Genomic DNA, 12,238 nt, shown 5'->3' on the forward strand with positions numbered 1-12,238 from the left:
AATATCTCTATGGATAAAATGAGGCTCCTCGCTCTTAGTTTGAAAAGTTTCGCACTACAATTGTAGATGCTGGTTTTACTCAGAGCATCTCAGATTATTCGTTATTCTTACGTCGAACTGCCTCAAGTATTACTATTCTCCTTCTTTATGTGGATGACATGATTATCACAAGAAACGATGAAGTTGTAATCTCTCATTTTAAAGATCTGCTACACTTCTCATTAATTCAAGATGAAGGACCTAGGAAGGCTAACATATTTTTTGGGTTATTAGAGCTTGTTACCAAGCCTTACAAGTTCCACTACACAGCTTTGCTCAAGGTTATTAGATACATAAGATGTACTGTGAATCGGAGTCTCTTATTCCCATCATCTTCATCGTTGGACATGGTGGGATACACTGACGCGGATTGGGTAGGATGCCTTGATTCAAGATGATCTACTACATGTTGGTGCATGATGCTTGGCTTGTACATGATTTCATGGAAGCGCAAGAAGCAATCAAACATCAAAGTCATCCACAGAGGCAAAGTATAGAAGTATGTCTGCTGCATGCTTTGAAATCATGTGGTTGCGAAGGTTGTTATCAGAACTTGGCATCGAAATGAAAGGATCAACTACATTATATGGAGACAACACTAGTGCGATCAGAATAGCCACAAACCCCGTTCATCATGAAAATACCAAGCACATAGATGTAGATTGTTACTACATCAGAGAATTGGTTGAAGATCGGAGTATCAACTTGAAGTATATATCCTCTAAAGATCAACTTGCTGATTTATTTACAAAGGCCATCTCAAGAAGTACACACAATTATCTTTTGTCCAAACTCATCCTTTCTAATACACAACATCAGTTTGAGGGAGGGTGTTGACTATACCTTATTTATCAACCCCAAATGAGGGATCTCCCCAAAATCAGGGATCTCCCATTATGGCTAACGATCATTAGCTTGAATTCAGCAGATAATTAGGACTCCTATTCTTTGTATAAGTCCCTTGTAAATCCTACAGTTTTTCAATAAGAAATATAGACTATAATTCTTTTATATCGAATTGTTCTGGGTTTCTATCGTTATTCAACTAGTTCAACTACTAATAGTTTCTCCATTGTAATTGAATAGTAGTACTACTCCCTCTGAAGAAAGTTTTACGAAGGAAAGAAATTTCTGATCTTAAACATAGTCATGACATTTCATGAATATAAAATCATAATTGAGGGAGTTTTACATAAAATGAAATAGAAGGTACTATAGTCGGACCTCTTTATAACAATCATCATACAATATTTCACTATAACGGTCAATTTTTATACTTTCGAAACTAATTATTCATGTTGTGTTATATTATATGTTATCTATAACAACATTTCGATATTACAGCTAAAAAATATGAATAGCGCCGTTATAAGGGGTTTGACTGTATTTTATTACTACATATTAGCTGGGAAGACTCCTGCAAACCCATGAGCTTGCTCAATAAGATCCTCAACAGGAATTTAAGCAATGGACTGATCCTTGTGGTCACCAAGAAGAGCTGAAGATGGATACATGTTGGTTCCCATACCGAGCCTACAACCAGTTTCCCTACCGATAGCAAGCTGGTCACTGGTGATCAACTTAACACTAACACCAAGCTCGAGAGCTTTGAGCATTGTCTCTGCACTGTTGTGCCTAGGTGGATCAAAGAGAGGTAAAAGCCCGACGAATTCCCAAGGCAAACCAGCACTTTCCTTATCTTTCTGTAGCAGTTTGCACAAAAATTATCATGATACTGCATTGCACTAACTCAAACAAAGTTATCAAACATTATGTTTGCTTTACCTGTCTAACACCCAAAGAACGAAGACAGCGGTTAGCAAATTTGACGATGATTTCATGAGATTTGTTTAAGACAGATCCAGTGAGCCCAGAAAGTTCAATAATCAAGCAAACATAATTTTACAGAACATAATTTGCAATTGTCTCGCGTGTCTGAAGTAGACATTTCAAAACTGTTATATTACAGCGACTCAATTTGAAATTTGCAGGTCCATGATTGGATTCTAAAGAGTCGTTATTTTATGTTTGTCTAATCCGTCAGACAATTGTCTTTTCGCTATTTTATTTTTTTTTGAATAAAATAATACTTAAAATGTTACTGCCAAATACGTTTATTCTATTTTTGTAAAATTTCAAAAATAAATGTATTATTTTGATGAATTGGTTTAAATACTGGCTTACTTCGGTCAAAAATCCATATTTATCCAAGTACATATAGGAATCTAGGTAAAATATTTAGCCCGGATCCACTCTCACCATTGTCCTCTGTTGATATCCCTTTTTCGGAATACTAATGTAAACCAAAAAAAGATGTTCCGATTTGAATATATGCGGACATCACATCCAGACCTTCAGAATATAATATCGAACAGTTGGAACAACTATATAAACATTTTAGTTGCCATGACTCCACAAAAAAGATTACACTATGGAATAAAAACACTTTTGGTAATATCTTTTATAAAAACAGAAAGAAAGGAAACTCATAAAATGAATTGAAGGCATACAAAAATTCCTTAACTATATATACTTCTAGTACCTTCCTATCAATTCTTGAGACTGAACTAATCAAAGAATACAACATTGTCCTAAGATTGGAGGAAGACTTCTGGAAGCTGAAATCTAGAGTTAACTGGCTAAACGAAGGAGACTCCAATACAAGATTCTTCCACACTACAACACTCAATAGACATAGGAGAAATAGAATATTGCACTCCAAGATGCTGAAGGTAATTGGTTGTACACGTTTTGTGGGGAACATATTCGAGACCACATCTATCAAAGAAGAAGGTATTGAGGTTGTTTCCGATAGACCCTCGGCTCAAGTTAAGCATCTCAAAAACAAGTAAGTGAAACAAACAAAGTAGCGAAGAAACTATGTTAAAAAACAATTAAGAAAGAACAAGTAGAACGAACAAAATGTACGACAAACTGAAGCTAGTAAAGGAACAACATGTAACACTAAAATCAAAGAATAAGATAGTAGGAGAGTAATAATAACCGTATTGATAAGAGAACTAGACAATATTCGATTGCCGACTAATCTGCAACCATAATCATTGATGTCAATATCTTTCAATATTTTCCTATCTAGGGTTATATCTTTGATATGTCATGTCTTGTCTAATCACCTTACTTCAAGACTTCTTCTGCCCACCTCTACCACTCTTAATACACACTATAGTTAACCTCACACAACTCCTCATTAGGGCATCTGTGCATTTCTTCATGTACCTGAACCATCTCAGACTATAGAGCATCAAGAGGGAACACAACTTTGTATCAATTAATGAAACAGAAGGTATAACTTCCAACCTTTAGGAATTAGGAGAGGACAAAGTTTCCACATAGGTTACAGCTTTTCTGAAATAAAGTCCTGCTCGAATCCCAGCAACATTAACTTGTTTCAATTTATGTGTTGTTGAATTGTAAGCCACGAATCCAGAGTTGACATAGTACTGAAACAATATGTCTCCATTCTTCATAAAGCTTAGAGGTGTCAACCAAAAATAGTGATTAGGAATTGTCAACATCTTATTCCATGAATTTGTTTTCATCGTATACAACCAAAATTCATGATTACTGCTCATTGAGTAGTCATGATAATCTACCAACTTCCTACTCAAACAAAGTTTTTCTCCTAGATCACACAAAACAGAAGTTGTCCTTTCCGTCATATGGGGAAACAATAATTCCTCCTGAAACTGTTCCTTCTCCAAACAAAAACGTACTATAGTACTAGCGCGATCACCATTTTCACTCCTCTTCGCCATCATATAAACAACCCCATCTACCATAACAATGCTACTTCCAAAGAAATAATAATTTGGAGGAAAAGGACCAATGGATTTCCAGGTGTTACCTTTCGTTGAAAATATATCAATCTCCATCTCCATGTAACCATTAACAACTTTAGGTCCTAGTCTAAATATTTTGTAGTCGTTAATGCGCGGAAAGTAGCAAAAATTATAAAGACAACAGGGCAGCGTCCTGTCCCAGTTGCTCCGAATTGGACAAGCTATTCTTCTTGATTCTCTAGTGGCCGGATTCCACAGAATGATTATGTCATCAGTGTATGATATAAGAATAATTCCATTACATGAGAAATATTGTATATCAGAGACCATTTGTAATTGATTGATTGGAACCGGAGACTTGACAAGAGAGGCGGTACTACTGGAATCAAGTTGTGGGACGTCCATACTGTAGTGGTAGAAATCGATTTGGTTCTTCATATTGAGTCTGCTAGAAACCATAAAGTACCTTTGACAATTTTTGTTAGTATGATGATCATAATGTTGCTTGATGAATTTGTCATCTTTAATTAAGGAATACCATGATTTGCAAACGCATTTGAACCTTACAAGTGATTTCACAGCAAGTTTTGTGAGTATATCAATTATGATATCACGGGGAAGGTTTTGGATGGAATCATTGTTGCTAGGGTTAGGGTTTGATACAAACGCTGAAGCCATCGGCTTATTTTGTACAAATAAGCAGTAGTAACTCAATTTATAATAGTGCAAAACCAACTTTAATGAAAATTAGAAAACCTATTATGTACAATATTATTTTGACTACAAATACTATTTAGACATAAATACAATTTTGGTTTCCTACTTCATATATGAATATACTAAACAATGCACCAAAATCAACATTTAACGACAATTATTTAACAGGAATCACTTTATTGCCTATGATTTTTATTTTTAGAGTCAATTATTAAGTGACAATTTAATTTAACCGCTAAAAGGATCCAATTAATAAAAATTAGCCCAATAAAAGATGAGTTGAAAATCAGTTATGGATGTCCCCTTTCTCTTAAAGGCTCCTACTCGTGTAGAGTATGGAATCATTTTCCTTGCCTTAGCATTAAAGTAATATGCTCATAGTAAATGTGGAGGGTATAGGAGGAAATCATCTTAATTGACCTTGGACACGCTACATTGTCAAATTCTACGAGGAAGAAAACTTACAAAGAACACTACAACAAGGGCCTTAGTTTATCAATGGGTATTTCTTATCTGTAAAACGATGGCATCCAAACTTTGTTGCATCCGAAGCTCAAGAAAACTGCTCTGCAATTTGGAGTTGCCAAGGGAATTTTATGACCATGCTATATTAGCAAGGGTAGGGAAAAATTGAGCTACAAACAGCACACATAGATACAGAGGAAGCAGAGGAGCCCTGGCAAATAGTGTGCGTTTCCAAAACACAAAAAACAGAGTAAGCACGAAGCCCAGGACAACATTGATGGCGATACAGGTATTAGCGTCAATTTATTTTGATGCAACTACATGTAAGTATCTGGACTCAAAAATATTCAAATACAAACAAACTTAGAATCCCATAATTCAGATGAACAACCAAAACCCAATCTTTCTGGCGAGTAGTGTCGGAGAGGATGAGGATGTCTATTCAATTCCAAATTTGCAGGTCCGTGATTTGATTCTAAAGAGTTGTTATTGTCACTAATGTTTTAGCCTTAAAACATGTCTTTGAGTAACGAATTAATATAAAGTTTTTGGCAATAACATTTTATGTTTGTTTACTTCGTTAGACATTTATCTTTTTGTCATTGATTTTTTTTAAAAATAAAATAACACCTAAAACGTTACTGCCAAATATGTTTATTCTAATTTTATAAAATTTTAAAAAAATATATTATTTTGATGAATTAACTTGAATAATGACTTATTTCGATCAAATATTCATTATTTGGTGACTGGTAAGGACCCATCGGTGAGTGCAGCCTGATCAATCTTGAGGGGATCACCCTCAAGAACACAAGTTGTTGGGGAACAATGAAAAATTACTATAATAATATAATTTGTTATTTAGCAAAATAATAATACAAAAAATTAGATAGATATTACTACAATAATATATATCAGTAATATATATAAATAATATCTGAGTCATGCTGAACACTGTCCTAAAAATCTATTTCAGCAATATGAAATATTTTTCAAGGATTAAATAAGTTTCTCTATTTAAATAGAGTATACATGAATCAACAAAAATATTTTCCTAAAATTAAACAAGTCTTCTCTATTTAAATAAAGATACACGAATCATCAAATTAATTAACATCAGCAAGTTATTAAGAAAAATTAAAATAAATATTAGACAAATTAAGTAAAGAAAAACAGATGGGGACGTGAGAAAGAGAGTTGGAAGAAAGACTTGGAGCTTATTTTTTGTTACTGTCAATTCTAAATTGAGAATAGGCTTTTTATAAGCCAATGAAAAGACTATAAAGATGCCAATCAATTTCATGCAAGACTTGTTTCTATGAACATGCCAAGTGTTATGGACACTGGTGAAATGTAATATCTCTATGAATCAATAATTTTTATTGTAAATCAGAGACTATCAATCACATTTTGACCTGAATAATTTTGCTGTTTCACGCGGTTTTGTGTCACTAGACAATGCGCGTGTCTGATTATTCATGACAGTTCTAGAGACTAGGCCAAAGTTTCATAGGAGCGGTCTCACTCCACTTCTCATAGATGTGAATTCATCAAGTGTATATTACTTTAAATACATCATTCTTAACTAAGGACTATGAATTCATTAAGAGTTAATAATTCATCCCTTATAATTAGTAGGGTTCAAGCAACCTCAGTTAGTGTGAAGTGTCAATATTAACTTGTTATTACCCATATTACTTCATGGAATCTCCAATCACATAAGTTGGGTTACCATCTCTATTGACAAATTTTATTTTCTTGTCCACGAATAATACATCCCTCAAGTTGAACCATATAGATTTCTTCTTCTAAATCACCATTTTAGAAAGTGTTTTTACATCTATTTGATGAGTAAAAAGCTTGAGAATTGATGCTATGGCAAATAAAATCCGAACGGAAGAAATTCTAGTCATTTGTACAAATGTATCAAAATAATCAATATTTTATTTTGAGAAAATACTTTTACTACTAACGAGCTTTATATTTACCTATAGATTCATCAGGATTAAGTTTATTTTTTGAAAATTCATTTACAATATTTTGCACATGGAGGTAAATTAATTAAAGTCCATATAATATTTTTCATAATTGAATCAATTTTCATTTTTACGGTCTCTTTCCAAAATTTAGCATCAGAAGAAGATTCAAAATCATTTAATGGTTTATTGTCAACAAGAAAAGTTTGAAAATTATTTCCATAAGAAAAGTATTCTTTTCTAGGCCTTTTATTCCTTCTCAGCTCCTCATTAGAGATATTTCCATTATTTCTTTCAACAGGTGCATTAGAAACTATATCACATAGTGAAAGATATGTTCGAAAAATTAAGCATACTTTATCTCAATAATAGTATTGCAATCAAGCACATCACTCTTCAAGACAAGAAATATATATGCACCACTATGCGCAGTATATCCAATAGGCTTGTAATCAACAGTTTTAGGATCTATTCCTCTTTTTAGGTTCAAGCAAAAAAAACTTTTGTAAGACACCCCCACACTTTTAAATATTTCAAATTAGATTGATAACATTTCTAAAATTTATAAGGAGTTTTGCCAATTCTTTTATGAGGAATTTTATTTTGCAAATAACATGCAAATTATATAGTTTCACCCCACAAAGTAACAGGAGCATTAGAACTAATTAACATGGAATTCACCATTTCCTTAAAAGTTCTATATTTTCTTTCAGCTACTCCATTAGACTCGGGTGAATAAGGTAGAGTTATTTCATAAACGATTAAATTTAAAGATACATATTCTCCACTTCTATCGGATCAAATTATCTTAATTTTTATACTAAATTGATTTTCAACCTCAGTCATATAAGATATAAAAGCATTAAATGCATCATCTTTATTTCTAAGCAAATACAACTTAGTAAATATAGAAAAATCATTAATAAAAGTCAAATAATATTTTTTACCACCTCTAGTCATAGTTTGTTTCAAGTCACCCAAATCAGTGTGAATAAAAGATAATAATTCAGTTTCTCTATGTAACACCCCAAAATGTTTTGCCAAGACTCGAACCATTCTTCATATGCGTATAGACTCGAACTCGATGAATTTTAATTATATATATGAGTTAGGATCAATTCCTAAGTATTTGAAGTGTATTAGAGGTGAATTATGGTCATAAGAAAATTCTAGTACTAAGTCGAGTTGAAAAATCCTTTACCGATTAAGTTTTCATATAAGATCTTATAAGGGTCAAATTTAAATGACCATATCTCTTAGAATATTAAAAGTTAGGTAGCATATGACCTATCAAATTAAATATCTATATGTCTTCTTTCCAACGCCACTAAATTTGCCTCATTTGAATTTTAGAGTAAAAAGTTATAATCATTTTACTGTAGACGCTCCATCTTAGCAGAAGTCCGCGACGCGGAGAGGACACAAACTCCACTGCCTAAGCCAAATGACACTCGTTTTAATTTTTTTAGGGTATTTTTGTCCTATAACACTTTGGAGAGTTATTTTAATGTCCCTAAACGTATAGAAATCAATTTTCCTCATTAAAAACCCTCTCATTCACTCTTAAACTTTAACGCTCAAGAATTTTCAAGAAAAACATCAAGTTAGGGTTCTCTTTCAAGGTTCTTCATCAAGGTAAGTTCTTCTTCATAGATTTTAAGATTTCCAACCCAAATTTTTTCATACATACATGAATTACTATGAGAAATCTGAAATCTTAACCATAGGATTTCCAAGAAAAAAAATCCAAGAATTTCAAGAAAGAGTATCTTGATTGTTCTTCTTCAAGTTAAGATTTTTCATCAAGAGTTGTGAAGCTTTTAAGTTATGTAAGTATAAACTAAAGCATGGACATTGCAAGGTAAGGCTGCGTACAATAGACCCTTGTGGTCGGGCCCTTCTCCGGACCCTGCGCATAGCGGGAGTTTAAGTGCACCGGGCTGTCCTTTTGCCCTATTGCGAAATTTATGGTTTTCTATGAACTTGTTTCTTGAAAAAATAATTTAAACTACTTATTTTATAATCCCTAATAGTATTTTGACTAATATTGATTGTATATGCCTAAAGATTGAGTCTAGAGCCTTGAACTCGTAAATGCATGATTGTGATTGGCTTTGAGCATGATGCTAGTCTTGAGGAAACTTGATAGTCCTTCATATCTTCATAATTGAAACCAATTAAATAGTTTTAACTGAATGTTGTCATAAATAATTATCCCAACTACTCCTAAATGATTGGATGATTGATTGGTTGAAAGAATTTATTGGATAGAACTGATGAACTGATAAAAGTCCATGTGAGACTTGTTGATTGGGTTGATTGAGATTGACTGTCTTATGAGCATTGAGTCACGGGAAGAGTATCAAGCACCGAATTGGGTAAGAGTAAGTAATAACTCAAACTCAAACTACGTTGCCAAATATATGAGACGATTGAATCATTAAAGGCAAATGTTTTCCTATTTTATTATCTTGAAAAGATATAACTTGATTGATTGTTGGATTCAAATTGATAGATTTGTCCTTTACCCTGAAAAGGTATTAGACGGTTGTGGCAACAACAACGAACTTGTTGTACGATCACTGACTCAAAAGTAATTATTGTAAGATAAGAAAAACTCCCACATAGGTCTTGATAGTACTCTGATATGATTGGATTTGATTGGATTATATATGATTGGTTTCTATCTAAACCTTACTCTTCCTGTAGACTTTTGACATCTTGATCGAGTTTCTTACTTCTTGATTTGAGTTATCTGAGTTGACAGTATTCTACCTTATGTATGTTTTATTCTGCCATATTACATACTTGTACATTCCACATACTGATGTCCATTTAGACCTGCATCATTTTATGATTCAAAGACAGGTTTTAGAGATCATCAATAGGTGTACCGTTGAGGATCTATTCATATTCCAGCTTATTGGTGAGTCCTCCCTACTTTCGAAGGATGCCATTCTTTTATCATCTAGCTTTAAAGTTTAGAATTTTACTTTAATTTGATTTGAGGTAGTAATGAACGTGTCATTGGCACCACTCAGATAGTTGATAGAGGCTTCATAGACTAGATTATTAACTTATTGATTTCAAATTGTCTTTTGGCTAGTTTCATTCATACTAGTCTTGTTGATTGGATTAGACAGATTATTGTCCTTTGGCCTTATTTTATAAGTATCTATTTGATCATCTTGATGAGTTAAGTCTTTCCTTGATAGAGAGTTGAATGAATGATTATGTGAATAGGATAAATGATTCTCTTGGGGACTAGCAATAGTCTCTGAGTGCCGGCCACGCGTAGGGTTCTTTTCTGGGATATGACAAATTTAGTATCAGAACACAGAGTTCAAGAGTCTTAAGGATTCTATGAAACCATGTCTAGTAGAGTCTTGCTTATGGGTGTGTCGTACACCACATTTATATTTAGAAGGCTATAGGATATTAGGAATTGTTCCACTTTTTTGATATTCTATTCATGCGATAGAGTTTAACTCTATAAAAGTTCCCTTTTGATTCGTACGTTGCTCAAATCCATTCGACTTCTACTCATACTTAAGATGGTTGGAACAGTAAAGCTCAAATCCTTATTGATGAGTTACTTTCGGATAACGTATTCAGAGGTTAAAGACACTACACCAGGATTGAGAGGAGCCAATTAGTGTGCACAAGTCTATTGATTTGAAAGAATGCACCCTTATTCATATGAATCATGCATTGAGCCAAAGCAAGATATATTTTCATACTTTCTTCTCTAAAACCTTATTTTAGATTTTATCCTCATAAAGGAAGGTTATGTCTCTAAATGATTAGTGTCACCATCCGATGGAATATGATTTGAGGCATGGTAAGCTATGATTCATAGAAGGATCCTAGAGCTAGAAAGATGGAGTTAGAGGAGTAGAAACCGAATAGTGATAATAGTGGTTTATTGAGGCATGTACCTAGAGTTAGGTATCCATAAGGTAATCAATGGGGTTAGAAGTTAAGTACCTTTGACTTTGACTAAAGATGTAGTAATTATCATCTAGATTTCATGATATGAGGTAGAGGAAGATTTGTTAGTTAAGATGAGTTAGCGTACACTCAAACCATGAGAGGAGTTTTATGTTGAGGTATTTTTGTGTTAGTAAAAGACCTAGTATAGGTGTTGAACGGAAGGGAGGAGTAGTCATTAGATGATAGATCTAAGCTAGGTTTATGATTTTGAAGAGAGAGACTCATATTATTTAGAGGGATATGAATATAACTAGGCAATGAGGTATAATGAATGGATAAATAGTACTTGGGTTAAGAAAGGAGATGAGGTGATAAATTATAAATAGGCAGACAATGAGATGAGGACCGATTACTTGTCATGAGGTCTTAGTAGGAGAGTATTTCTTAATTTTGCCTATTAGTTTTAAGTTGGTATAGTATGCAAGCAGTGTGTGATGTGTGTGTTAGTACTAGACCCTAAGCTTTAATTTGAGATAAGTAGTGTGAAGATAGCATTATAAGTGTGATAGTGCTAGTTTTAAGATTTGATTTAGTAGGCTTGATATGACGTATGTGAGAGATTAAGATATTAACTTGCGAGGAGTGTGTATTACGAATGAGGGGTATGTGACCCTTAAATATAAATAGTGAATTGAGGCTAAGTCATTTGGTAAGAAGAGGCTTAAGATATATATCTGAGATAGTATAAAGTTGTATGAGGCTCTAATTTTATGAGTTGCCTTGGCGACTAGTTAGTAACCTTTAACTGCTAATGTGGAGAAGGCTGAATGTGAGTTTTTCTTTTTATTTAGTATCTAGAAGAAATGGGTCAAAGGGAGTTGTATATAGATAATGATGAGTCTCGTGTTATAGTTCAAATTTCCTTCAACTAAGTTACGAATATATGAACTAGAAGCTAAGTGTTAGCAGGCTAAAGAGAAGAGGTTAGATCATAAGAGTTAGAGAAAGTGGATGTGTATATCAATAAGAACAACAAGTATAGAAGGATTCTTAAAGGATAGAAAGTTAAGGAAAGTATCTTAGAGTAAGGCCCTAGTAGCAGTTTGGTATCTTCGAGTATATTATAACCAGAGAGTTTAAGTATTCTTATGAATAGTGATACTCTGTCGTGTGGAGCAGTGTGCTTATAGCTAAGTGGAGAGAATCAGTCCGCAGGCTCAGAGTAGTAACCTTCGAGCTAAGGGGGAGATGATAAGGCAATGAACCAAAGTAAGTCCTAAGCTTTTGATAGTGATGAGTTGATCAGGA

The 12,238-nt window shown here is 33.4% G+C and overlaps 1 protein-coding gene across 1 annotated transcript; it reads right to left on the reverse strand.

Moving 5' to 3' along the window:
• Positions 1-2,994: 2,994 nt before the first annotated feature.
• Positions 2,995-4,513, reverse strand: LOC129898650 (F-box protein At5g10340-like). The gene has a single exon (XM_055973272.1). It carries the CDS (start codon positions 4,296-4,298, stop codon positions 3,360-3,362), a length of 939 nt encoding a protein of 312 aa, XP_055829247.1. The 5' UTR covers positions 4,299-4,513; the 3' UTR covers positions 2,995-3,359.
• Between the last annotated feature and the right edge of the window lie 7,725 nt (positions 4,514-12,238).

This window comes from Solanum dulcamara, chromosome 8, assembly GCF_947179165.1.
Source record: "Solanum dulcamara chromosome 8, daSolDulc1.2, whole genome shotgun sequence".
Classification (NCBI taxonomy): Eukaryota; Viridiplantae; Streptophyta; class Magnoliopsida; order Solanales; family Solanaceae; genus Solanum; species Solanum dulcamara.

Excerpts from the sequence above, each read along its gene's own strand:
- LOC129898650 (XM_055973272.1), bottom strand. The coding sequence starts at position 4,298 with ATGGTTTCTAGCAGACTCAATATGAAGAACCAAATCGATTTCTACCAC.